The sequence below is a fragment of the Camarhynchus parvulus genome, chromosome 3 (assembly GCF_901933205.1).
Source record: "Camarhynchus parvulus chromosome 3, STF_HiC, whole genome shotgun sequence".
In the NCBI taxonomy this organism is placed as follows: Eukaryota; Metazoa; Chordata; class Aves; order Passeriformes; family Thraupidae; genus Camarhynchus; species Camarhynchus parvulus.
Window position 1 is genome coordinate 43,183,297 of NC_044573.1, and position 26,865 is coordinate 43,210,161.

Here is a 26,865-nt window from a genome sequence, read left to right on the forward strand (position 1 = left end):
TGTCACAGTCTTCACAACACATATCATGCCTCTCCCTGCTCACACTGAGCTGTTCATTCCAGACCACCACTACACAACAAACAAGAGCAGGTGATTTGCAGTGAGAGGGAAAATGTGTCCAGCTGAATGCCAGATTCACCTGCTTTCTGCCACTGCATGCCGCTGGTCTTTCTGCTTGAACAGGCACTGTCATTCCTGCTGTGCGATCCCTTCAACAAAATAGCCACCTGCCTCCCCCATGACCAGCCAGCTGTGCAGTTCTTCAGCTCATCCTTGGTGTTGTAGTGAGATTTCAGCAGGCCCTACCTCCTGGGTAACCCCCACATGGCCATGGCAAAGCTGACCGTGTCTCCAGCACTGGGAAGGTGGCCAGGTACACTAGGAGGTAACTAAGCTGGGGTCCCCAGCTACTTGGAGTCCTGTGCCTCTCAGAGTGCTTTGCCCACCTGCCATAGTGAGGTGCTTTAGATCCCTTCCCTGCAGTAGCAGGGTCCGCCAGAGGAGCAGCACCTCTCTGCTAGGCATCCAGCAGAGATTAGGGTAGCAAAACAGGCATTGCCTCTGCCAGTTTCTGAACAGATAGCTGAAACCACATTGCTACTTTTGTCACTCTTCCCGGGAAACAATCTGTAAAGAAAGACTAAAATTAGTAACAATATGCACTACTGTTCAGTACATTTTTCTGTCTCTCAAGGGTTTAAGCTTATTGAGTAACCTCCCTTTCCCTCAGTTTCATCAGAGCGCATTAAGTTTTGAGAAGGGCTGAGTTCAAACACTGAAGCTCTTTATTCAAGTTGTGTAGGTGCAGTATTGATAGATCCAAATTTAGCAGATTCCCTAGTGCACATTTACAGTAAAATGAGCCAGATTTTGTGTTAGGTACCTTGGGGGGAGAGGGGGAAGGGAATGACAGATAAGGATATCGCAGGGCGCTGTGACTCTGAATGACTCTGTTGCTGAGATTTAGTGAGGCGTCAGGATATTTTGGGTAGCATTTTTGAGGTTCTGCTGCTGGATTTTCCATTCTTGCTGAAGGCTGTGGTGGAACTGTAAAGATTCCATTGGAAGGAGTGGTGAACGAGTAGTAAAAGCTGTTGGAAATGTCTCCTTGTGATGCTGTACGTATGTGTATGTTATATACGTGTGTATATAGGCACCATTTGATAGCAGATACACACTGAACCCCTTTATCCTGCAAGAGCGGGGATTTCCTAGGGAGGTTACAGGCTGATTTACTTTTGACAGTCTTCATAGAACATCCTGCAGATCAGGAGCTCTCCTGTAAACTGCAAACTGGTGAAAGGAAAGTGAAGCCGCAGATTTTGTGCTTTCTAGCTCTAGGATCAATGTGGGGTCATGCTCTCGAATGGGTGGAACAACTCCCTTGTGCAACAAGTATCTTGCCCTGGGGGTCTGGATAGAATTGCACAGTTTTCCTCCAGGATGAGGCCTGAGTTTGTTTGCTGAGGGAGCTGGCACCTGCCTTCCTGCAGCAGGAAGAATGTTGCTCCTTCTCAAATATCTGTCTGCAAAGCACTGCCTGGTGCTGCACCCAAAGCCCCTTCCTCCCTGCCTGCAGACAGAGCTGAAGCCCCAGGAAGAGGACAAGGCACCCCAGCATTCACCTGCCTACAAACCTTCCAAAAGAGAAAACTCTCCTTCAGCAAAGTTTTTTGACTCTCTCCTGGACTGAAATGTCACTGTGGCTGATGCCCTGTGTGAGAGACACTGTGCTTAACCTTCCTACATCTATTTTAAGATCCAAATTGATCACCCATAATTCCTTTTGAAGTCTATGGGTAGTGACAATCTTCAGCCCACTGGAAAAGTCAGTGCATTAGTACCTGAATATGAATTGATGTTTTTAATTTGGTATGATCCTCCTAGGATTTCAGTGTGAAGGTGGCGTAATGAAGTAATTTCTTGCAGTTTGCTCATTTGCGCTGTCTGTGGATTATTTGTCAAATTCTTTTTGTGTTATCTTGATGAGAAATTTAATCAATCTCACCAACACCAAATTTTTTGTGTCTGTTGGTGTACTTTTTAGGATGATTTATGCATACATTAAGTGTGATTGTGAGCCATTTCCTAACACACGTAAACCTCAATCGTCAAAGATCTCCAGGGATGCTCTAAGTTTCAATATCAGCCTCACATAAAATGCAATTACCCCATTCTGGCAGTGAATATGAATAAAATGGATATGGGGAGTTACTAAAAGAATAGTTTGTTGTTATTTCACAAATCACAATTATTGAAAACTCCCTTCTAAGAATGCATTGCCCACATACCCTCAACTTGGTATGTTCATCCTTGTTACATATGCTATTGATAATGAAGAGAAAAAGCTAGATATATTTTTACTGAACAAGCATAGCAATAAAATAAAATTCATATCAAAGAGCAAGCATTATTAGATAGATTAGTCCCTTACTATGTATTTTGAAGATAGTATTCCATGTTTTCTTTTTGGACAGTTGACATTGTTTGCTTCCATCTCCTGTATAATCTTGAAGCTGCCTGCTCATCCTCTCTCACATGCTGGGATTATTTTAGTTTATGGCTCAGCCCACCTACCAACTATTTCAGCTCCTGAGATGCAGTGAGCTAATTAATGCATCCATCATCTTACATGTTCTTCAGATGCCATGAGCAATAAGGAGACTCAGCCTTAAGCTTTGATCTCTCACTTTTTCTCCCAGGCCCAGGGCTTTGTGGCTTAACTCAAGCCACACACATTTTCATTGCTGAACAGTTCATTCATGTAGTTTTGTTCTCTATTTATTGACTTCTAATTCCCTTCCTCTCCTGGAGACATGCTATATTAAATCTCCGTTATCTAAGCCCGTGTCTGCTTTTCCTAGCTCACACAGTCATGCGAGTATCACTGTTGCTTAATATTTGGATGAAATTAGCATCCAGGAAATCCTGATCTGGACCAGCTTGTGCTAGGTGCTTTTTCAGCAGGGAAAAAAACACAGCATCTGTGCCACAGAGTTTGCCATCAAGGCTGAGGCACATACCTGCTGAAACCTGCCATTTTCCATTGAACTGGTGAGGGCTGACTTTTTGGCTGCTGCTCAGCAACCTGTGGAGGGCCTTTGGTCCCACAGTTCCTGCCTAGGGAAGGCCGTGTCCAGGGAAGGGCAGCAAAGCTGGGAAGAGTCTGGAGCACAAGTCTCATAAGGAGCAGCTGAGGGAGCTGGGGTCACTTAGCCTGGAGAAAAGGAGGTTTGGGGGAGACCTTATGACTCTCTACAAGTACATGAAAGGTTGTAGTGAGGTGATGTCAGTCTCTTCTCCCAGCTAACAAGTGACAGAAGGAAATGAAATGGACTTAAGTTGTGCCAGAGAAGGTTTACATCAGATACTAGGAAAAAATTTCTTCATGGAAAGGGTTCCAATGTCAAACATTGGAACAGGCTGCCCAGAGAAGTGGTGGAGTCACCATTCCTGGAAATATTAAAAAAAATATGTGGCTGTGGCCCTTGAGGATTTGGTTTATTTGTGAACATGGCAATGGTGCTAAGTTGATGGTTGGACTTAGTAATCTTAGAGGCCTTTTTTGACCTTAGTGGTTCTATGATTCTTTGACTCTAAGGCTGGACAGAAGGATGGGGACATCGGGGAGATGCTTTTCTCATCTCTTCACGGACCTCACCATGAACCTAAGTAACACCACATGTGATGCAGTAGCAGAACCTGGCTGGTGAACAGGAAGGGAAATAATTACAAACATCCTTGTAGATGCAAATAACCCCAGGATTTTCAAAAGGCCCAGTTGCTCTTCTGCCTGAGATCTGCCAACATAATGCCTCAATCTCCCTCAGTTCATGTCAGAATGTGACAAAAGGTATCCAGATCTTACTAATGACAGTGATAGAGGAAGCCCTATGTGAGAAGCAGGCAAATGATGAGTCTTACTGCAAAGCTCCCTCAGAAAGCTTGCAACACTGAGCTCAGCCTGGCTGGGCTGGCTTAACCAGAAGTAGTTTATGAAATAAAAGGTTGAAAGAAATCTTAGGGTTTTAGAAAGATGTAAACATGTTTTTACAGATAAAGCCAACAAGTTATTTGATTAAATTAATCTATGTCTGAACTTAAACTAAGTGCTTACAGGGTATGTAGGCTGTGATAAATCCCCAGCAGTAATTCTGTTAAATTTTTTAACACCCCCTGCTATGCATGTGTAAGGATTCACAGGCACACTGAAACAGGCTGGCTACTGTGCTTGTCTCCTCTGCTTTTAACCACTCTCAGAACAGCCCTGTGCCTCCTCCTCTCGTGCTTTCTGCTGTAAACCCAACCATTTTCATTTCCCAGGCAATCCACTGTACATGGCTGCAATTGCACTAACCATAACTGCAACCAAAGGGTATCTGATCCAAATTATGTAGCACGTTCTGATGTTGGCCTCTGGAGCCACAGATCTGGGAGAGGGCCAGAAAAGCCATTTTACAACTATAGTCTGTCACAGACCTTAAAAATTTGTTATTAAAATGAAGACAGAGCAGGCACAACCACAGGGCAGGCATTAATCATGGCTAGACGAGGTCCAATTCTCTCCTAGGTGGCAAGCTGCAAGGTTTCAGCAGGAGCTGGCTCCTGCTGCAAGGACACCCTGTGCTTCCTTCCCTCATCGTGCTTTTACCCTGTAATAGCAGGGAGCAGATTTTTCACTGCTCTCTGTGCAGCTGCTCTGGAAATAGTGTGATGCTGGAAGCAAGGATCACAAGGTCATTTTCTAAAATGAAGGAAGGAATAAGCATGTCACAGGAGTAGAAGGTAGAAGACAAATGAGCCCGGTAATTTCGTATCTGGCAAATACTTGGCTCTCCTCACTGCAGCTCAGCTCTCAGAACCAACAAGCAGGAGGGAGGCCCTTCCAGTCTCACTCAGAAAATCATAGTCCCTGTTCTTCCTCTACCATGGAATCTAAGAAGATGCCATAACCTGCAGCTGTGTGTCACAAAGGTATTTCATTGTAGCCAAAAGTGAGTGCTATAAGAATAGATATGCTGCATACTTCACTGATGTAGATTAGAAAGAGCTTTACTCCTCTAGTTATAAATAGTCAAAGAGCAGAAATTACTTTTGTGACTTTAAATCAGGTTGTAGTACATGAGGGTCTTCCCTAATATTCTTACATTTTATTTTAGAAATCTTCTGTCATAAAATGAAGATGTTCATCTGGGCTACAGTCAATCCCATGGTATCTGAGCATCTAAATCTAAGAAAACTCTTAACCAGGCTCTATTCCAGACATTTTATTAAAGCCATTACCAGAGGCACATCAAAATGTAATAGCGCAGAAGTAGATAACAGCCAGAACATTTCCAGCATGAAATGCATGATCTATTCCGATTAAGGGAAATCCATGTTTAAAGTTGTCATTTCCATTTGACACTTTCAAATGTCACAGTCATATTTCTGAGACAAATCCAGATACCATGTTTCTGAGTCACCTCAAGTTTACTGTCATCAGTCAGTCTCTACCACTTGAGAGCAAGGGCTGTCTCTGCAAATCTTCCAGGAGCTCTTGCTAGACAGTGTACCTTCACCCTGAATAATCTGTATTCTTCCTCTATCTGCTCTGCTAATTCCCAACAGGTAATGATACTGTTTTCTCTCCAGAGATGTAGTCTTAGTGAATCCCAATCACCCTGCACCATCACAACATGCAGTATGGATGGTTTCTTGTCACAGGAAATCCCAAATTTGTCAGACCAAGCACATGTAGTGTATTCCTAGAGGCTGGCAAAGTCCTGGCTGATCTGTGCAGATAATCAGGAACTTACAACAGTGACTCATAAAGGCATTAGAGAAGTACTTTGGCTCTGTACTTACACCTGAGTGGTTCAGACTGCTTTAACTAATGAAACTTTAATTCATTTTCACTGCTCCTGAACTGCTGGGAGCTACACTTGTGTTACAGGCTGAGTGAAGGTACATGGCTAATGCATCCAAGGTGGGTGAAGCAGGAGAGCACGAAGAGAAAGACAAGAAGGTGGCAGCTTGTCCTGGAGGACAGGTTTCTTCACGTGTGCCACGTCCCTGATGCCTCTGCCATCAGCAGCTGGACACAGGCTGGTATTTCTTGTGGGGTCCAGGTCCATCTCTTCAGAGGCACCTCTGAGTGAATGCCTCACTGACACAGATTGGGCAGAGAAGGGAGGGACAGTTGATGCTGTATTAGTCTTTCAGTAATTTTGTTCCCGAAAAGACAAGTATGGCATTTGGACCAGCAGATGGGTTTTCCAGTTTATTACCTCAGGAGTTCTGCATCGTGTGCCAAAAAGTTCCTATGTTATTACCATTACAAATAAGGGCTCCTTTCTGGTTTTCAGCCTTTCACAAAGTAAATGGGTGTATTCAGCAATGACAGGGTTGAAATCGTCATTTGTGGGTTCACAGCCAAGATCAGGATGGTGCTAGCCATCATATGCTAGCAAGGCACGAGCTCACTCCTCCTCAGGGCAGTTTGCAAAGTGCTTCTCTTAACAGAACTGTTTTCTTTGCACTGAGGTTCACACAAAGCAGAGCCAAAAGGAACCATTTAGTAGGCAATAAAAAAATATAAAATAAAAAGAACAAGTACATAAAAAATGTCACTAGGAAGAAGAGCAGTGTGTGCTGCAACAGCCTTATCCAAACCACACTGACATTCCCCCCACACATGCAGGGCAATGACAAGATGCAACTGCTTTGTATTTTCCTACTTCTGTGGAGCCATACTCTGGCCAAAGACTTTTGGTGCTTCATAACCTCTTATCATGTAAGAGGAAAACCTTAAATATATAAAATATTTCATATAAATAATATAACATTTTAAAGCACACAGATGAGCACTCTGAAGCATTATATCTGTGGAAGGCTTCAGACTCTAAACAAATTTCTGCATGACCTCTGAAGAACAGCTGTGTATTCCATCCAAACACATAAATAATAATGGTTAGCATCCTATTCAGAGGGACTTTCCTGGCTTCCAGCAGTTTTTAGTCACAAGCACCATTTAACTCCACCATCTCAAATTCAAGTCGTTTTTTTCTAAATATCGCAAATCTGAATCTACCCTAAGTATCCCCCACCACGGTTCTTGTTTCTTTCAGGGACTTCAAATAGATCTCATTTTCTTATAACCTCTAAGCAGTGTAATTAGCTCAGTGCTATAATCCTTTTGCTTACTTGTAGAATGAATTAATTTCTATCTGATCTCTCTCTTTTATTTCTTCTCTGTTCTTTTTAATATCACCCTTGCTTTACTCCATTCTGAATGAAGCTATTGAAGGTTAATAACCCCATTAGGTATTTATGTTACTATTTTCAGTCTAAAGAGGATGTTGGCTGTAAAGTCCAGAGTGGGACATTGACAGCAGCTGGAAGAAAAGTCAGCACCAAAGGTGGCTGCTCTAATAGCCAACAGTGGAGGCACAAGGTGACCCACCCACGTGCCACTCCACACTTCCAGTAGGAACCAGGGAGGTAAATAAAGCTACACCACTCAGGAATTCCAATGAGCTTGAGACTAAATAGCCATGGCAGCTGACATCTGCTTTGACGTCCTGATCCCACCGGTGCAACGATACGCGCAACAGGGGCATTGCAGCTCTTTGCGTCTCTGGTATGTGTTTGCTGTTTCTCCTGGTGCTGGACCCCAAGTTCACACCAGCATCAACAGGCAAGGCTCTGATGGAGTTTGTCCTTCCTGACACTGCTGGAGGACATCTGCATCTGTCATTGTCTATGGCGTGCTTCATAGCTCTCCTGTGTCGGTGGCCACATGCAGAGAATGTGGCTGCTCATGGCAGACCTTGGCAGATTCCTTTTCTACCCTGTGCTTTCCCAGCCCACAGGAAGCCCTTTCTTCCGTGCAAATGACACATCTCTCAAGGAGAGAACCAGTTGTAGTTTCTTTGGAATTGGAGGCTGCTGGCTTGAGCAGAGGAGGAAAAGCAAGGGTTACCCACTTCCACTCTGAAAATGTCAAGGGCTTTTCACCTGGGGTGTCTGGGGAGTTTCAAGGAGCTGATGGAAAGAGCTGGAAATTTTCTGAGCTGCAAAAGTAGGCCCAAATCATGTTCCTAGAACTGTTCGGCAGTAGCTCAGCTTCCCCTCTGCAGGAAGAATCTATCACAAAACTCAGTACCCTGCTCACTTCTTTGGAGTGTACAAAGGAGAAAAGTCCACAGCCTGCAGATTTATGGATAGGGAAACTGATTCAGCTTCTGAACCATGTCAGAATGAGTGGCCCATCAATCCATAAGCATAAAAAGAGCTTGAGAGAATTATGAAGATGCCAACACCTCAGAGTGCAAGAATATTGAAAGACAACTGTATCTTGTATTTATCCTGTAGACCTTCCTCTCATGCTCAGAAAGAAAATTAAGTTGATGCTCTGTATACTTTGTGTCTTGAGAAGAGTCTTCAGAGAAGACTTTGCTTTTATATAGGATCCTCATCTAATACTGCATGTAATTTTACAGATTCCTTTATAACTCTGAAAAGTAGGGAGGAGAAAATTCCTTGGTGACAAGGCTTCTGAATTGGCATGTGCATGATCAGGTTTATTATTCCTTTTTAATATTTCCTCTGCAGGTCTGATTATGAAGATAACTATAAGGCTATGGAGGGTAAAATTGCCCTCCCTCTCTTCAAAAAAGTTCCTTCTTGGCTGTGAAGCTTGGGTCAGCAGTGCCTTTTATGCAGTCACAGAGAAGAGTTGTTAGGGGATAATATAAAGGGTCATTATTAGACTTGCTTTCTAGGATGCATTCTGAAATTCTAAAAGAAATCTTGTTCCAAATGGATGACAGGCAAAATCCAAGAGCATACAGAGGTGAGAAATGAGAATAAAACCACCTTTCAAGTACAATGCAATCTGGGCTATTTTTGTTATAATTCTCTGCTGATTTTGTTCGCTTCCATTATTTTCCACTATAGACTTAGTTGATATTTATTAGGAATTAAAAAAACAAATTACACTTAAATTGTCCAAATCAAAAAATTTCAGAACATATTTAAGAATTTTTATAAGTTTTTTTGTTAACCTGTACCCTTCTTCAGAAGCTTCTGATTCAGTGAATGGGCATTTTATTTCACTGCAAATGGAATGAAAATAAACATGTACAACTTTTCAACCAACATTTGTAGAACAATATTGTAGAAGAGATGTTACCCTCTGGATTTTTAATCCAAACCGCACAACTTCCTGCAGCTCTTCACTGGAGTTATCACTGCCTAATCCTTCATGAGTACATTTTCTTGGCATTTCAGCTACTGTGGCTCCATTTCTGTGCTATGTGGTCCTTTAAAAACACAGTCAGTTTCAGTATTTTTTAATTTGCATGTTTACTTTCAAGCAACAAAGTGCTTATATGGGGAGTGGGAAATTTCACGTTTCCCTTGGACAGCAGGAAATTGATTTCAAGCCATTCTCAGTTATTGTATGCCACTTGAGAGACCTTAATGTTCCAGTAGCAGAGATGAAAGCCATTCAATTTCTGTTACATATTGCTCTGGTTTTGCCACTTACACTAAGGTGTTACACAAATTTAATGCAACTAGCAACATCAATGTTTTTTAAGGATCAGCCTATTGGGAGAAAGGTAAAAACAAGTAAAGCTGCTTAGAAATCTCAATCTCAGAAGCAATGGACATCATATTTTCTAACACCCCTCCCTTTTGGCTCCAAACTCATTAGCTGTACTCGTTCACCTCATGTGACTGAAATTCTCAATCTTTCAGAGGCTGCTTGTCAAAGATTGCTGTGCTCTGAAAGATGCTGTTCAATCAGGCTCTGGGATGAGGGTAGATACCATCACAGAGTCTTGAGATCTCCTCACTCCACTTCCATGGTCCCCTCCTTGCTCTGCTGCTGTGTGCAAGATAGGGATAACTCTGCTGAAGAACAGAAAGTAAGGGAGTACAGGACAGAGTGCTCTGGTTTTGTGTTAAATGGACATCAGCAGTGCAACTAAAAAGGCAAACAAACTTCAAACAGAAAAGAGTCACCTGTTCTTGAGAGGAGGTACTCTAAAAATGACCACAAATACAAGTATTTAGGAAAGATTATTTCCTTTCTATGTCCCGTTTACTTAATGCATCTAGGGGCAAGTTGTGCATTGTGTCAGCTTCTCTGTTATGTCAGCAAACTCTCAGCTTTCTTCTTTGTATAAGTGACTTTCTTTTCACAGACAGGCTGCCAAGTTAATGGTGTGTCTTTTGGTATCTCCTGACTCATGTGCCTTCCTGTATCCCCAGGATCCTGTTGTGGTGCTGAACATCTACTACTTAGGCTATGAAGTTGATTAGTTTGTGCCCTTGGCCCAAGGCTGGCAGCGCCAGCAGCAAGGGCTAACAGGGCTTTGCCCAGCTGGAGTCAAATCTCCACACAGCGTCTGTCTGACAATCCACAGGCATAAAGGTGTAAATTAAATGTGTGTGTTCCAGTAACAGCTGTCTCAGGGTGTTTGCACAGCCAATTTTATCACTTAGATATTTCTCTCCTCTTTGTTTTGCCTCTTGTCTTGTTCCTTCTCCCAGGGCACAGCAGCACTGCTCCCACTCCTATCGGCACCGTACTTCTATATCAGCAGAGCACAGAAGCCAAGACAGCAACTACTAGAAAAGCATTTTATTCTTGCATACTTTTTTGGTATGTCTATGCCAACCACTACAAAAATCTAATTTGCAGAAGGCCAGCTGGCCAGTTTCTCCTAAAAGCTTCATTCTGACCCTTCCAAAAAGTACTAAGTGGTTCAGGTCACAGCTGAAGAGGACAAGCTGGATTAAAATCACATCAGGCCATGCTTAAGATATCCACAAGCAATTGCTGCACAGTTTCAGAGTCTGCAGGCCTTTCACACCCAGAACATCCACTGACGTCAATGGAAATTTTGGATGGTGATGGAGAGCAGTGATGCTGTTGACTCCGGCAGTCAAAGCCTTGAGAGTCGAGTGTTTGGGTTTTCTCTGCCTCAGTTTGTATTTGCTGTCCCTGAGCACACACTGAATGCAGCACAAATGCTTGGCTGCATTTACATCAACACAGCCCAGGGAAATAACAGCGGGCCTGTACCCTCACACCCCACTGCCAAGGGGGGACAGGCTGCCTGGGGGACTTGTCCAAGCTCTCGCTGAAAATTTGTGATAAACCATCACTATGGAGCTCAAATTCAGCCTCATGGTGCCCTTTCCAAGTGCTTTCCATGGAAGGCTTTCCATGCTTTTAATCTTTCCAGTAAATGAAGTACTGAAGCATTGCATAAAGTGCCTCTCCAAACTGCTGGGACCTGCAGGGAATTGCCTAATCCACTTGGGTTACATTAGAAATAATGTGGGTTTGTGGTTCAGGTTTTCTTCCAAAAACCAGTTTGATTAACTAACCTTTTAAAGGCCAACATTAGCAATCCCATTCATACTGGGCCATGCAGGACATAGTTTAGTTGTGGCTTTGGTGCCAGTGCATCTTCCAAACAACCCAAAACACAGCCTCTGCTCTTTAATGCAACACCCACCTGCAGTGGGCAAGGAAAGAAAGGCTCTGAAGCAGATCTGACAGCTGGGATGCCTTCCCCAGAGCTGGGGTGTGCTCCCCCAGCTGGGCCCAGGTGGCTGAGGAGGCTGGTGATGCTGAGGAGCTGTGCTGCTGTGCTGCTCCCTGTCCAGGGGAAGCTGCACCTGCAGGGGTGACAGGCTTTCCCTTCAGGCAGGCAGAGCCCCAGGGCTTTTTCTAGTTGCAGCTGCAGAGGATAAAAGTGAGGAGCAAGAGCCTTTAGGGGAATGGTCTCTCTGGAGACCCAGCAGCTCCAGGCCACTTCCATGTGACTGGTGCAGGGGGAGATCCTCAGGAAGGTCTGAATTCATCAGCACTAAGTTGCTGCCAGCAGTCAGCATCCTGTTTTGGAGGATGGCAGCAGCCATTAGGTGCGTGGTACAAGCAGGAGCATTCCTGCTGGGCTTAGGCATTAAGGACATCTGCTCACCAGCCAATCTCCTGGGATGAAAATACCTGCAAGTGCCTGCAACACCTGGCTGTGCCAGCATGCTCCTTGAACTGGGCATTCCGTGTCCTTGTTGCTCCTTGATGAAGCCAGGAGGAGGAAGAGGTGCACAGTTTAACTAGCAATCAATGGTCACCTTCAAATTTTATGGCCAGCCATAGTCACTGCACAAACTGTTTTTAAAGAACCAATGTGACATTTGCTTTGGGCAAGAAAGCTGTTTTAAGGGAATTACAGAGTCCTGTTATGAATTCCCTAGTTCATTCTTGGGCTTTTTTGAACTCTTGAGTAAATGCTGTCTGATGAGGCGGCGCTGCTCATTTTCTCAGCTTGCTCTGCAGCTCCCTAAGGATTGTCATTAGCTTCCATACAGATCATTAACTGCTCCTCACACCCTGCCCTGCCCGCCTGTGCCTGTGCCTGGCTGCCCATGGTGCTGCTGGAGCTGGCAGTCCAGCATGTACTCCATTTGGGTGTGGTTCTAGGTCATGGCATGCTCTTCATCACAGCCCACTGTGCAAATGGGTCAGTTCCCTCCAGCTCATCTTCCAGCCCTGGCTCAAACACCAGCAGGAGCTGTCCCTCTGCTGCACTGTGGGCACGCCAGTAACCCCCAGGAACCTCTGAGGCTTTCATTCCCCTCCTTCCCCTTTCAGCTTCAGGCCCTGCTGCTGTGGAGGGGAATGTGCAGTGGGAGCACCTCCTGGCCTCTGCTCTGGTGGGCTCTAGCAAAGATTTGAGGCCAATCCTGAGTGCTTCACCACATCAAGTCAAGGGCTGCATTTCTCACGGGCTCAGAATAAAAAGGTGCTTCACAAAGCAATCTTTGAGTGTAACTAAAAAGCTCATTTCTGTGTTCAAATGTGATGCCTGCCTGGTCTGTGGGTGTTTGGAGCTTGCACATAGCAACAGTCTTACATTTTATTTGTATAATGCTGGTTGTCCAGACCAACATAAAGTACTTCAGGCTCTGGGTACCTCTGGGGTCTAAAGCAGAAAATGTTGATAATTCATGATAATTTCAGCTGCCTGACTGCTGAAGGTATCTTGTCACATTAAAAGCTTCTTCTTGCCAGGAATGCTTGCTGCATTTTCTGAAATGTGGTTTGGTCTTGTTCTTTTAAAGCTTTTTTATTTAAATGTTAGTTTAAACAGTCTCTCATTAAGGTTTCTGAGTCTGTTCTAAGACTTGAAAATGTGTATTCAGGTGGTTTGTAAGATTTGTATTATTTGTTTCTTTTGGAGCCATTCTGGTCTATTATGTAAATCCATAGCTAAGCATTTCCTGGGACCATTTTTTGTGCAAATATCTAGTATGGCACGTGTGCAGTGCTGAGCAAAACCAATTGCTTCTGTCTCTCTAGTTCAGAGAAAGTCAGTCTGTGGATTTTTTATTTCATTTATTTTTTTCGTCCATTTAAGAGAAGACAATTTTCTCATTCCATTGCCTATCAGAATGTATTTTCTGCAAATGAGCTGGAAGCTCCCAGAACAGATAAAAGTTTAAAGGCAGAACACCAGCCCCAAACCAAGTGTAGAAACAAATAATCAAGTCAGTCTCAGGCACAGACATTTAAAAGTGGCAGATGGATGCTTGATTGACTTCTGTGGTAATTTCTTGCATTTAATAATGTGTTTACAGAAGAATATGCATGTGATGATAGGCATTAAAAAGCCATTAGAGTATTTGAGATAAGCCACCCTTTGTATCCATCTCCAGAATCCAGTGCTGTCACTGGGGCTGATGTTACCTCCGGGGCTGCAGTGCTGCCATTCCCATTAGGAAGGGTATAAGGAGGCTGAAGGGCCAGGGTTTGCAGCCCTAGTTCAGTGTGCAGCCCCAGCACAGACAGACTGGATAAGTACAGACATCTCTGAGGAGCCACAGGTCCTTGGCCATGGACTGCAGCACTCCTCAGTGGGCACTGCAGGCAGCACGGCAGGCAGGGCACAGCAGCACACCCAGGACAGCTCTCAGACCTCTGCCACATGGAAGCTGAGGAGAAACTTGTGCCTTCCCAGCACCTGGAGGCAGTTTTCCTGAGGAAAAACACAGGTACCCAGGTTTTGTTGTAGGAGCCTCAGACCAGCGGGGCAATAAAAGCCATGGCAGGAGTCCCGGGCATCTCTCTGCAAAGTGCTGAGGCCAGCAGGTTTATTCACAGCATTAATGATCTGGGACACACCACAGGAGCCTCCGTGCAACTGTTCTGCTGGCATGTGAACCTGTGGTGACTCAGGAAAAAGCACTCAGGGACTGTCTTGATAAGAAACAGGAGCTGGCTCTACAATAAACATGCAGGGAAAGCAAATCCCCATCTCTCTGAAGGTGCAATCAACAGGCAGCCCTCATCCTGCCACTTTAAAGCACCCTGGGACTTTGTTTCTCTGTGCCCCATCTTGCACATCTGTAAAATGGGTTTCATGAGCTCACCCTTTTCTTGCACTGCTTTGACATCCACCCATCTGAGAGGCTTATTTTGTCACGGCTACCCTTTGGGTCAGTGCTGGCTCAAAAGGGGAAAGAAGCAAAGCTGGAAATGTGATCCTTTTTTCTGCAAAGCACATCTTTACTTTCCTGGTAAGCATTCTTAAAGAATATATTAAGTTAGCTTGCATTTTATCTGTACAGCAGTCATACTTGCCTCCACTTGTGAGCTTAATGCATGAGAGATGCTGTGATCCTAACAGGATGAATTACAAAAAAAGTCCTTGTGGGGTTTTTCACTGGCAGAAATTAAACTTGAGTCTAGTTTCCTTCTTTCCTATTACTGTCGACACATCTTGCCTGTCTGCTTTTCTTTTGCTCCTGCAACTGGCTTGCAAGTCCTCCCAGAAGACATGGCATGACATTTTAGTCCATGGTTATTTTTTCGTACAATGAACAGAAAATGTAAGACTGTTGCACATCTGCAGATTATTTATCCATGCAGGCCTAATTGGTGCAGGGATTAGCAAAACACGTTTTGCCTGCCAATCTCTAATCAAGAAGAAGGATTCACTGGCACAGTGGTGGCTTTGCTGTGCTCCAGGGAGGTGATGCTCACTCTGCTGAAAATCAGAAGCAATTTAGCCAAATTCAATTTGCAGGTACAGACCTTGCAAGGTCAAAGAAAGAAGCACAGTCTGCAAAGAAATAATATTACCCTCTAAGAGCAACAGCAGATCCAAATCTGGTTGGGAGGAAGAGGCTCCAGTATGAGCACTGAGACAATGAAAAAAATCTAGCAAAAGTTAACAGTCTGGAAAGGAGAAATAACTGGCTTGTGCAAAGTATTCCCTTAGGATGTGTATTACTCCCAGAAATTTTGCACTTTACTGCAGATTTTCCAAAGATGTAATGGCAGTTTCAGTGGCTTGCAACCCTTTTTGGCATAGGTTTGTTCTGCAGGGACAAAACCCCTGGCCTGGGGCAACACACTATGTGTACTTTTTCCCATTCTTGTCTACCTTTTGTCTTCATAGGTGGGATTTTCTCTTTTCAGAATAGGGGGAAAAGCATCCATTCCAATGTTGGCAAGGTTTTATAAATTCATTTGCATGAGGTTCAGAGAAGTGGGGAAACATCACGACTGCCTAGCAATGGTTAAAGACAAAAGAGGCAGTGGAAGGTGAATAGTGTTAAATATATAATTGTTAACTCAGTGGGGGGAAAGTGGAGCTTTACTGTCATATTTCATTTGCAAGTTTTATTTGAATGCAGCACCTGCTTTCAATATAATTAACTCTTACTTAGCACAGAATTTTGGCACTGATGAGTTCTGATTTACTTCACTGGGGATGCTTGATTCCAGTGACAGAGTTACTCTGCAAGTATTGTGCTGGAGACTTGCCTAATGGAGCAGAGCTAATTTGCCATTTGCTGGGTTAATGAAGATACACACTAAAAGGAGTGTGAAGAACAAGACCTAGTACATGAAAGCTAAAGAAACCAGCAAACAATTTAGAGTTAAGACACAAACAAAAGACTGCTGTGCCTTAGGCTTTTCTGTATCATCTTTTATGCTACAGAATTCCAGTGTCCTGAATACAGAATATCCAATTCCTGTAGTATGGTAGCAGCCTTCAGGTTGTCTGAACATGGATGTGGCACTTGTAGGTGGAAGCAAATTTTTCTGTATTGCTGCTGTGGCAATTAAGCCAGCACATTTCCCTTCCAGTCTCCTTCCTCTGACATTCCATTCCAGTCTTACACAGACCTTAACAAAGGCTGTTGCCTTTGTTAATGCCTTGCATTTATATTTTAAACCAATTGCTGTGATTACAATGGAGTGCCAGCTCATGATGGCAGAATTGAGGAAAATAATGCAGGAAGATGTTTATCTCAAAAATGCAGCATTACACCCTGCAATGCCCCAGCTCCTTGCTGTGTGCTGCCACCTTACCTGCACACAGCTCCACACTTGCAGGAATTTACTCCTCACATAGAGGATTAAAGGGGAGATCAGCTCAGCAGAGGGGCTCTGCAGGGCAGCTTCTTTGCCAAAGAGAAGCCATGCTCAGCACGACCTGGGGATCCACAGGGCCAAGGCACACCTGAGCTTTGCATCTGCTTTCCCCTGTAGCCTTTCTGGCTGTTGTCCACACCCAAAGTCCCACTGTTCCATGGGCAAAGCAGGGTGTTCCCAGCAAGCAAAACTGTATCATCAAGAGGGTACCAAAGCAGCCTTTGGGTTGAGGACGAAGGTGAGAGCAGCAGGTGCAGGATTTCTGGTGATGTGACCAGGAATAGGTTTGGTCAGTCTAAGATGACAATTTCTCTTCTAACACAGTGTGGGGGTTAACACAGTGGATGTGCCTGTGTCTGTGCTGGACCCAGAAATTAGTGGACAGCAGGAACAGCTGTGTTCAAATGTTCTGTCCAAATATTTAAGCTGAAGGTTGCTTTTTCTGGAGTCATCCCTGACTGTGTTGAGCTTACAGCGTAGGTTCTACCACAGTCCTGCCTTGCTTCCCATAACTGTTTACCTACCATTACTCACTGAAAACTCTCTTCATCAAAATCTTCCTGGTATGGCTTCACAAGCTGTGCTGTAGCACCAAGGAAAAATCAGCTTTCCCAGTAAGCAGTGACAAACCTGGGGAGACAGTTACTTGTGAGAGGTTTATTGTATGGCACATAGTCATTCTGGTGCACCAAATGTGCCACATTCTCCCAGATGCTCCTCATGCTTTGCTGAAGGTGCCAGGTCCAAGGCAGCCATCTAACCCATCTGCTGGAGTGCCCCTGTTTGGAACAGCAGGGCTCACTGTGGATGTGGGTGCATGGCTGGCAGCACCCTCCACAGCCCTAGGAGTCCTCAGGGAGAAGCTTCCCTGCAGGTCTGTGCTTGGTAAGGAAATCTGTGCCCTAGGGAGGTCTCCTTTGAAAGCTGGAGCCAGCCTATGAGAAGTAATTCATGCTTGGTGAAGCCAGCCAGAACAGCTAAAAGGAAGCTGTACATTAGTATTGTATAGGGCAAAGAGAGGCTCCCAAAGTGGGCACTGCAGCTCAGGGTCATGATCCATGTCAGGGCAAAGCTGTTCTTTGGGGCAGCATGGCACTACAGTGGATGCTTCAGGGATCCAGGCTATGATACCATAGGAATCCAGTGGTATTTACTAAACAAGAATCAGGCCCACAAGACAGTAAAAGAACACGCTTCTGCTGTATATGAAATAGTGATAGCCAGTTCTATATGTGGGGAAAAGATTTTTGGCAGGAGGAACTTTTTTCCCCCAGGATGAATCCCAACATAAATTCCATTTTTGTCCTTTCATTTGAGTACAGCCTTCCTGTTCCTCTCATACTAATCTTGCTTCATGTCATTTAATTGTAACTGTGCCTGTGTTTTTTTGTTTTCAGAGCATGAGGCTGGCTGCCCATGACACCTGGCTGGGAAACCCTACATGGTGTCTTAGAAAGTAGGTTGAAGCCTCCAATGAAGTTTGGGACTGGCTTTTTCAGTGTGCCTCTGCTTCCTTTTGCACTCCCTGTGTCCCTTGAGGCAGGTGTCTGGTACAGTCAGTGCTGTGCAGGACTGAAGGCCAGACCTGAAGTGGGTGTAGTGTTTGTGGAAGGGGAGAATGGATCCTGCATAGCACAGGCAGCATCTGTCAGGGTCATGAGCATCCCTGAACAGCCCAGCACAGCTCCAGCAGGTGGGAAGTCAGGCTGTGGTTTGCAGTGCAGATGGGCAGCTCTTCTGCTGATTCACAGAGGTAGTTAACAGGTTTGGCAGGGAATAGGCTGCTGCCAGCAGGCAATCTTGCAGAGGACAAGAGACACTGAGGGACACAATGCAGAACCAGCAGCTCAAATGAAAGAGTCCATGTACAGCAGCCAAAGTACAGGGTCATCACATCCAGAGATGGGTAAGTTCTGCATAGCTATGATTTGATACAAAGGACTGGCAGGCAACAAAACCCAGTAAACACAAAAAATGTGTTTCCTCTACCTTGCAGTCTTGCTGTAGCAGAGGGGCTGTAGGCTGATGTGGATGCAGAGATCTGATGACGCTCAAAGAATGGATGGGGTTTTTTAGGTATTCATCTGGTACAGCCCTGTCTTCTGGGAAAGTGGATCAAAACAATGCTTTCATCAGTATCCAAATAATGATCTTTACATGCCCAGTCTCAGGAAACAAACAGCTTGAAATTCATGACAGCAGTGAAAAACTATTTGTCCATCATTGTCAGCAGGAAATTTAATTCTGGTCAGGTTTTGTCAGAACACCCCAATAAAGAACTTCAGGGCCCCAGGGAGGTTGCAGGTGTGAAAGGAGCAATGGCAGTGCAGGCCAGGGCACTGTGCTGGCTCCACACTGTCCCACACACACCTTGCAGGCTGCTGGCCACGGCCCCAGCCCCCAGGCTGATTCATTCCTTCTGTGTGTTCCTGAATTTCCATGCAGCTGGCAGCCTGCAGCTCTGCTGCCAGCCAGGCACAGGCTGCAGGCAGTTTCCCCCCAGCCCTGCAGCCCCATGCCAGCCCTGCCAGCAGGGCCCAGCTGCACCCCATCACCTCCTGTGTCCTGTTGCTACATTTGGGGCACAGACAAACTGCTGGTGCTTCTGCTCTTTGGGCCAGGGCTGAACCTGCCCAGGCTGCCTCCTGCTCAGGGATTCACAGCATCCCCAGCCTGGACTGCACACATGAGCTCCTGACTCCCCCCTGCTGCTCCAGCTGCTCCAGCGTGTCCACAGCTGCTGCCATGCCATGTTCTCACCTCACACAGAATCACACAGAATAATGAGGTTGGAAGAGACCTCTGAGATCATCGAGTCCAACCTGTGCCCTAACACCTCAACTAGACTATAGCACCAAGTGCCATGTCTAGTCTTTTTGTAAACACATCCAGAGATGGTGATTCTACCACCTCCCTGGGAAGAGTATTCCAGTACTTTATTATTCTTTTGGTGAAAACTTTCTTCCTAATATCCAACCTGTACCTTCCCTGACGTGGCTTGAGACTGTGTCCTCAGGCAGCTGCCTGCCACCCCTCCTGCTCCTGCCCTGATGCTGCTGGAGATTTGAGCCAGGTCCCTCCCCTTGGGTGGACAAACTCCAGACCAGGCTCCTGCAAGGCTTCTTCCTGGCCCCACACAGCAGATCAGGTGGGCACCAGCTTCCCATGGCTTCAGCAGGAGCAGGGAGCTAGGGGCTTTGCTGCCAAGCCTGGGCCCTCAGCATCCTGGTGCCCACAGGGGTGAAGGGAGGAGGATGGCCCCACACTGCTTCAAGATGTTCACTGTGAAGGGGCTGGTGGGAAGAGTGAGATTTCACCTCCTGTCGTCACCTCTCCCTTTGCTCTCTCTTTGCAGCCCCCTCCCTTGTTTGCAGCCCCTGCCTGTTTGTATCTTGTGCAGGTGCTGGCTGTTGCAGCAGAAGCTGAAACTTGTTTTTATGCTCCTCTTTAAGGTGTGTGCCTCTCTTTCCCCAAAGGAAAAGAAGAGGAGCAAAAAAAGCCATATATTTGCTGCAGACTGTGACTGGCTTATGTAATAACCCTGCCTTTCTCTCCTTGTTTTAGGGAGTGCTGCCGATTTTTTGGAGACAATGGCTTGACTTTGAAGGTGTTTTTTACCAAGGCAGCACCCTTTGGTGTTCTTTGGACACTCACAAACTACCTTTACTTACATGCAATAAAGAAAATAAACACTACGGATGTCTCCGTGTTGTTCTGCTGCAACAAAGCTTTTGTGTTCTTGCTTTCATGGATCGTTCTGAGGGACAGGTTCATGGGAGTGAGGGTAAGTGACTCCTTATCTCTGTCTCCCCTCTTCCCCCTCACCCCTGTGTCTTTCCTTTTCCCCTTGCCTCCTGCCAGCTGAGTCAAGCAGCAGCCATGCAGACAGCTGTGCAGGCACAGAAGCCCTTGTGGAGCAGGGCTGCATCCTTCCCTGCAGCCTTCCCAGGTGCCTGTGAGCTCCTGGAGCCCCTGGCTCCCCCAGCCCAATGCCTTTGGGCATATTCCTGCAGGAAAGAGGTGACTTGCTCCAGAGTGGGTCACAAAGGATATGTGCTGTCTGTGGATGTATGTGAGTGCCTGCCAATGCCCTCCAAGTGACCATTCCCAGGCTGCCACCAGACCTGGGTGTTTCTAAATGCACGTTCTTGCAGGCCCTGCCTACACACAGTGCACTTCTGGTCCCATCCTGGGAATTTACCAGGGCCCTCACCTTCCCACGTGTGACAGCAGGCCTGCAGGGGTGGGACGGTTGTCTTCTACATCCCCTGTGCCAGGTGCAGCAGCTGCAGGCAGGAGAGGAGAGCTGGGCTGCCCTTGCCCACCCACGGCCCAAACGTGTCTGCACGTGTCACTGACGGAAGGTTGGTGTCCACAGGGACTTGCATCTGGCCAGCAGCTGTAGGCTGCTCTTCTGGTGGCACCCCAAATGTTTGCTTGCACCTTTAGTTCTGCACCCCACGTGAATACCTCTGCCTCCCTGCTGACCCTGCTGCCATCCCAGCAGCCCTCAGCACTTCACATCCTCTGGCAGCAGACTGGGTGGGTGGGTGGGTAACCCACCACCCCAGGGCCAGGAGCAACTGCAAGGAAAAGGCACCAGTGGGTCCCTCTTTCCTTGCTTCACCAATTAATCTTAATTAATAATCAAGATCAACAGCAATAACTGTAACTATCCCTGTCTCCTGCCCACTAATTGAGGAGCTCCCTGCTCACCACCTAGGCTGATGGTGCTAAGAAGAGGTTGTTGCATGGAGTAGATGAGAGTTAACTTTTCAGGAAGTATTCCTCTCTGGCAGGAGAATTTGGCAGGAGACCTTGGCCAGCCTTTCAGTGGTGGCAGCCAAGAGGCTGCTCAGGGAATGGTTGCAAAATGTACCTGCCAAAAGCTCAGCGTGGCCAGCTGGTGTCTGCCCACCCCTCTGCCCAAGTATCCCTACCCTAAAAACAAATTAACTGTGATTTTTGAGTGCAGAAGCAAGGCTATCCTGAAATGATTCTGGAGCTAGGGAAGTCTCATTGTTATCAAAACTGGATGTGCTGGCCATTTTGATAAATGAAAATAAAAAAAAGGTATTTTTTGTGTCTTCATCTCTCTTGTAGCACTCTCAGCTGTAGCACTGGTGGGACACCAGGAGAGGTGGTGTGTGGAGGGGTGACCACTGCAGTCTGCACCTGCAGCTTGCTCCTCGGTCTGAATGTGCCACCTCCCACCATGGGATGTGGCTGTGGTGTGGAGGGAAAGAAGCCAACCTGTGTTTAGGGATACACACATGGGCACATACATGCTGGGCTAGAGGTGCTTCTTGGGCTCTCCTGAGTTTATGGCCATGATGGAAAAGCCAGGATGGTCAGGGACTTCGCAGCACCTTCTTGGGAAGGTTGTCTTGTGCCATGGCAGGGGACATCGCTGGGGGATGAATCCTGTTCTGTGTGCCTCCCTTGTCAAAGGGGCATAAGGAGGGGAAGGAGCAGAGAAGCAGACCCAAGTGCTGGTCCTGGCCATGCCCAGCTGTCTTTTGTTTCCTATCTGCACTGCTTTGGGAAAGCAGCAGTGAAGCAGAGAAGCAGAAGAGGGGCCAGAGCAGTGGTGGCTGTGTGATATTCCTGCCATGTGTTCCAGCCCCTCCCTGTGGAACCTGGCATTGGTGAGATTGTGGCAGGGGAGCTTCCTGAGAAGGAACCCAGCTGTCTCCTGAATCCAAGAAGGAACACACCTTCCCAGGTGACAGGCCAGCAAGGGACCTGGGTGCAGGGAGAAGGGGTTTGCAGACAGACTGGGCTATTTGCTCTGAAGCACTTGTGGCACCCTGACCTGTGGCGATATGAGAGTGAGGAGGCACTTGTCCTTGGAGATTGGAAGGGCACATGGCAGCACAGCAGATCTACAACCCAGCTTTGTGTGGCACAGTGGGAGTGCTGGGGCATGCCTGTCTGCAGAGGACATAGCATGGAATCTTTGGAGAGAATCATTTTCTTCCCTCTTTCCTCTCTTTTCTGTACTGCCCATGTGAAAAGCAACAGGCAGAAAGAGTGTCACTGCTGGGGGACAGCCTCAGGATGACCCCAGGACACTGCCTTCTTCCTGGGATGGCAACCAGGAGGAAAGACAGCTGCTAGGGCTTCCCTGGGAGTGCCCTAGGGGCTGCAGGCACCACACAGCCCTGCCCAAAGCACACAGTGCATTGGGACCACACTGTGTCAGAGCTGCTGACCCTTTGAGAGGTGTTTGGCAGACAAGGCTGCAGGGGGGAGAGTGCCTTCCCACACTCCTGCTCCATCCCCACACCAGTGCAGCAGGATGGACATGCCACAGCAAAGCTCTGACTGCACATGTGGGTGTCCCTGTTCATGCCCACTGACAGAGGCAGGGTGAGAAAGGCAGCCACTCAGTGGGGTTAAAGCAAGTACAATTATCCTACTTGGCCTTCAGAAGGGTAACTACTAGCTCTCTAAGCACATAAATCACAATTTATCTGGAATATAAGTGTAAGAGCAATTACAAGTTCCCATCCTTGCCATTCAGGTACTTTTAAGTGCCTTCATCTCTCCTAATGAAGTTGAGCTTTTCCCCCTTGCCCTTCACTATGCCCAGAGAACAGCTGGCCGGGCTGGGAGCTGTCAAAGACCCAGAGATAATGAAGCTGTGAGTGCCTGCAGCACTGCCTCTGTGAACCCTGCAGTGCTGCGACATCTGTGGCACTGTGGTGTGAGCAGCCTGTCACCAGCACTAACAACGTGCGGGATAGAAAGGCTGAAAGGCTGTCAGAGAAGGTGTCTGTGGCACCCCTGGCAGGTCAACAGGACACTGCAAAGGGAGGCCAAGACTCATCTGACACTTGTGACATGCTTGATGGAAGGGGCAAGGAGCTCTGCCCCAGCAGAACTGTTTGCAGACTGCATTTATTTGCTTTGATCTTTGACTTTGGTGCTTCCCTCCATGCTACAGTGAATAAAACAGCTGAGGATCCAAGAGAGCCTTCACCTGCAAGTGCCTGCTGTGTACATAACATACAGACAAGCACATCTGCCTGTGGGACTTGGAAATACATGTCCTAGCAAATCTCAGACTGTAGAGACACGGTCTCTTGGAAGGTGCTCTGATCAGCTCTGATGTTGAAAGCAAAGCTGGAGAGTTTTCATTCTGCAGTTCATGCATGCACTCCCCAGGTTTCCAGTGCAGAGGCATCACAGCTGCCTTAGGGGGATGAGCCAGGCTTCCTCCTCCCACATACCTGGAGGTGCCAGCTGGGTGCCACAGCTGGAATGTGGTTGTGGTTCTCCTCAGCCCTCCAGTGAAGGCTGGACAACCCCACACAGCTCACAGGAGAACAGCCACACCTGGAACAGATGCTACAGGAAATGCTGCATCTTCCACTCTTTGTCAACTCATCTGTAGCACAGGTGGTGTTGAAGGAAGGCACAGAGTTGCCATCTTTCAGCTAAGCCTGAGCCATGTACCTTGCAGCTCTCCCAAGAGCCACAGTGAGTCAGAGCAAGGGTGCCTCTGCCCCAGAAGCCTGCCTGGAGCAGCTGCCTGTGGTAGAAAAATCTGTCTAAATAGGAAAAGCCTGTCATGATATTTCCTCATGAGACTTTCCAGCCTCCAACAATTTGAGGCTCAAGGACTTCCTGAGATGGAAGCAGTGTTTCTATAGCTAATAGTCGTTGATGGAATTTTTTTCTTCCATGAGTTTATCCTTGTAAACTTTTCACATCCACAGGGTGCAACAGCAAAGCTTTCCTTCACCTAATTATGTGTTGGGTGAAGGCAAATCTCTTTTTCCTTGTTCTGCACCTGCCTCATGCTAGTCTCATGCAATGACCTTTGTTCTTGTGCTTCTGGAGCCACACAGAGTGTCTGAATTTTTATTTGACAGGCACCAGCACACTGGTGAGAGAACTGCCCCACACTGCTGTAGAGCCATGCAGGGGGGTTCTCCCCTTGCCTTAAAAAGAAGCCTGTCCTGGACCATAGGGCCCAGTTATACCACCACAAAACTTCACTTTACAAATTATGCCCCACAGCTGCATAGAGAGACCAGATGCCAACAGGGCTGTAAGCCAAGATGCTGTATCTGAACCTCTCCAAATCTGCAGTGTGGATACCCAGCCTTTGCAGTTGATGCTGGGCTCCACCCTGATCAAGCCATAAATCAATATTCTGCCTCATGCCATCCTGCCATTATACAGCAACCCCTGTGGAGAAATTGATACGGTTTTGTTTGCAAAAATGGGCCATTTTTGTGTTAGGGGAAATTGAAGATGTTGATGTCAGTGTGCAGGAAGGATCTGCTGGGTGATTGTCTGGTGTATGGGTGTCCCCTGGCACCAGCCCCAGCTCAGCCCAGGGAAGAGGCTGCTGGTGGTGCTGGGGTTGGGATGTGCAGCTGGCAAAGAGGTACCACACCTTGCTGATGAGGCAGCAGCAGAGCTTGGCACACACACCTTCCCCCTGCATCTTCACAGCAGCCCCGGTGTCTCTGGTGGGAAGCAGGAAAGATGAGAGGAGGTTTATGGATGTGTAGGCAGCTGCAGCCTGTGGATGTGGCTTAAAACCCCAGTCTGGTCCTGCCAGAGGGGACAACTGGCTGGCACTTACCCATCTGTGGATCAAAATAAACTAATACCTCAGTCATCTTGGAGGCATCACCTTGAGTGTGCAGCCAAAAGGCACGTGCTGTAAGCAGGGCATCCCTCACAGCCCTGCAGAGCCAGGAAGCATGAGCATAGAGAAAGCCCTATTTACTCCCCAGAATTAACACCCTGAGAGGCTGAAGACATCTGGCAGGACAATCCCAGAGAAGCCAGGGGTTTCTTGCACACCCTGGTAAATAGGGGCAGCATGTCCCCTGCCTTTGTGAATGTTCCTTTTGTTTGGGAGACACCCCTCAGGCATTGCAGTGTGCATAGCTGACTGGAAAAAACCTCCTCCTACTCCTGAAATGACTCGTCTAGACTGGAAAGCAGTTGTATGAATTTTATTCCCCTGTTTATTTCTATAACCTTTTTGCTCCAAAACCTCAACAGGACTCGAAGCCTTTTCTGCAAGCTGCAGGGAATTATTACTTGTGTATTATTGTCATGCACAGGCTGCAGGGACCCACTGATGGGGAAGCTCAGTGACAGAGATTAAATCCCCACTTCAGCTGAGTTGGAGGCACTGAGCCCTGCAGTCTGTCACACAGAAGCAGCCTCTCCTTTGCAGCTCTGCCTGCAGCTTCCCTGCAGCCAGGGAATCCACGAGGGCAGGCAGCATCTGCTGCCGGGTATTGGCCCGGGCTTGCTACTATTTTCTACATAAGCAGATGATGCAGAAGTACTGTGCATGTAAATCTGCATTGCCTGTTTCTCCATCGTGGGGGTTGTCTAGTAACACTTTCTTGCTTTCTTTCTTTGTCTCCAACCAGATTGTGGCTGCTATATTTGCTATTGCAGGGATAGTTATGATGACGTACGCCGATGGGTTTCACAGCCACTCCGTTATTGGGATAGCCCTGGTGGTGGGCTCTGCCTCAATGTCTGCTCTCTACAAGGTAAGCGCAGCCTCCAACAATCTGAAGCTCTTTCCCCCCAGAAAGATGCCTTCCACCCTCATCACTCACTTCAGCTGTTCCTGTCATACTTGCAAACCTCTGTGCAGTTCAGTGCCATGTGCCCTTCTTTGAGAGCTCTGCCATAAACACACCGCTCTGCTGCACTGTATTCAGGTGTTCCCTTGCTTAGATGTCTGCTCTCACGTAGGATAAAAACTCCTATTTCCTTGGAATGGTCTTCTCCAGTGCTTCTCCAGCAGGGGGAGGATTTACAGACATCCCACCTTCATAAAAATGAGGCTGCTTTTCCATAGATTCTGGATTCAAGCACTCATTCTGGAAGCACCCTGCACAGATTTAGCTTCTTTGAGTCACTTGGTTACCTCCCCTTGCCAGTCCTCCTTCAGTAACATATGTAGCCTGTGTTGGGCTGAAAGCATTGCTTATCATGGAAGCAATTGCATCGTTAACATGCAGAGCACGTGCCTGTGAATCAAGACCTCATCCTGAGCAGCTGGATAAGCTGCACTACGTGTAAGGTGCAGCCTTCTCCGCTGAGCAGAGCCATTTCACTCAGCCTGGGACACTTCTGGGCACTTGCCTGTGTGCTGCTCATAGTGCTCAGAGCCACAGTCCACAGTGAGGAATAAGCATTTGTAAGTGTGGTTTGCCCACCCTGGCTCGGATGTGTAGATCAGGAGGAGTTGTAGACAGCTTCATCTGGTCTAATGAATTGCACTGTACCAGTCATCCAAATGGAATTGGCCAGGAGAGCCCTGCAGCCCTAACACCAGCAGTCCAGGGAAACTTGCCAAACTGAGAAGCATCTGCCTGTGCCCCTCAGCCCAGTACTGCAATGCTTTTTGCTCACTTTTTCAG

The 26,865-nt window shown here is 46.8% G+C and overlaps 1 protein-coding gene across 2 annotated transcripts in view; it reads left to right on the forward strand.

Moving 5' to 3' along the window:
* SLC35F3 (solute carrier family 35 member F3) overlaps positions 1–26,865 on the forward strand; it is a 162,370-nt gene that overhangs the window by 130,596 nt on the left and 4,909 nt on the right. For both annotated transcript variants that reach the window (XM_030946381.1, XM_030946382.1), the window contains 2 exons: positions 20,015–20,234; positions 25,861–25,986. In XM_030946381.1, the coding sequence (XP_030802241.1) occupies positions 20,015–20,234; positions 25,861–25,986 (346 nt within the window). The remainder of the gene's footprint in view (positions 1–20,014; positions 20,235–25,860; positions 25,987–26,865) is intronic.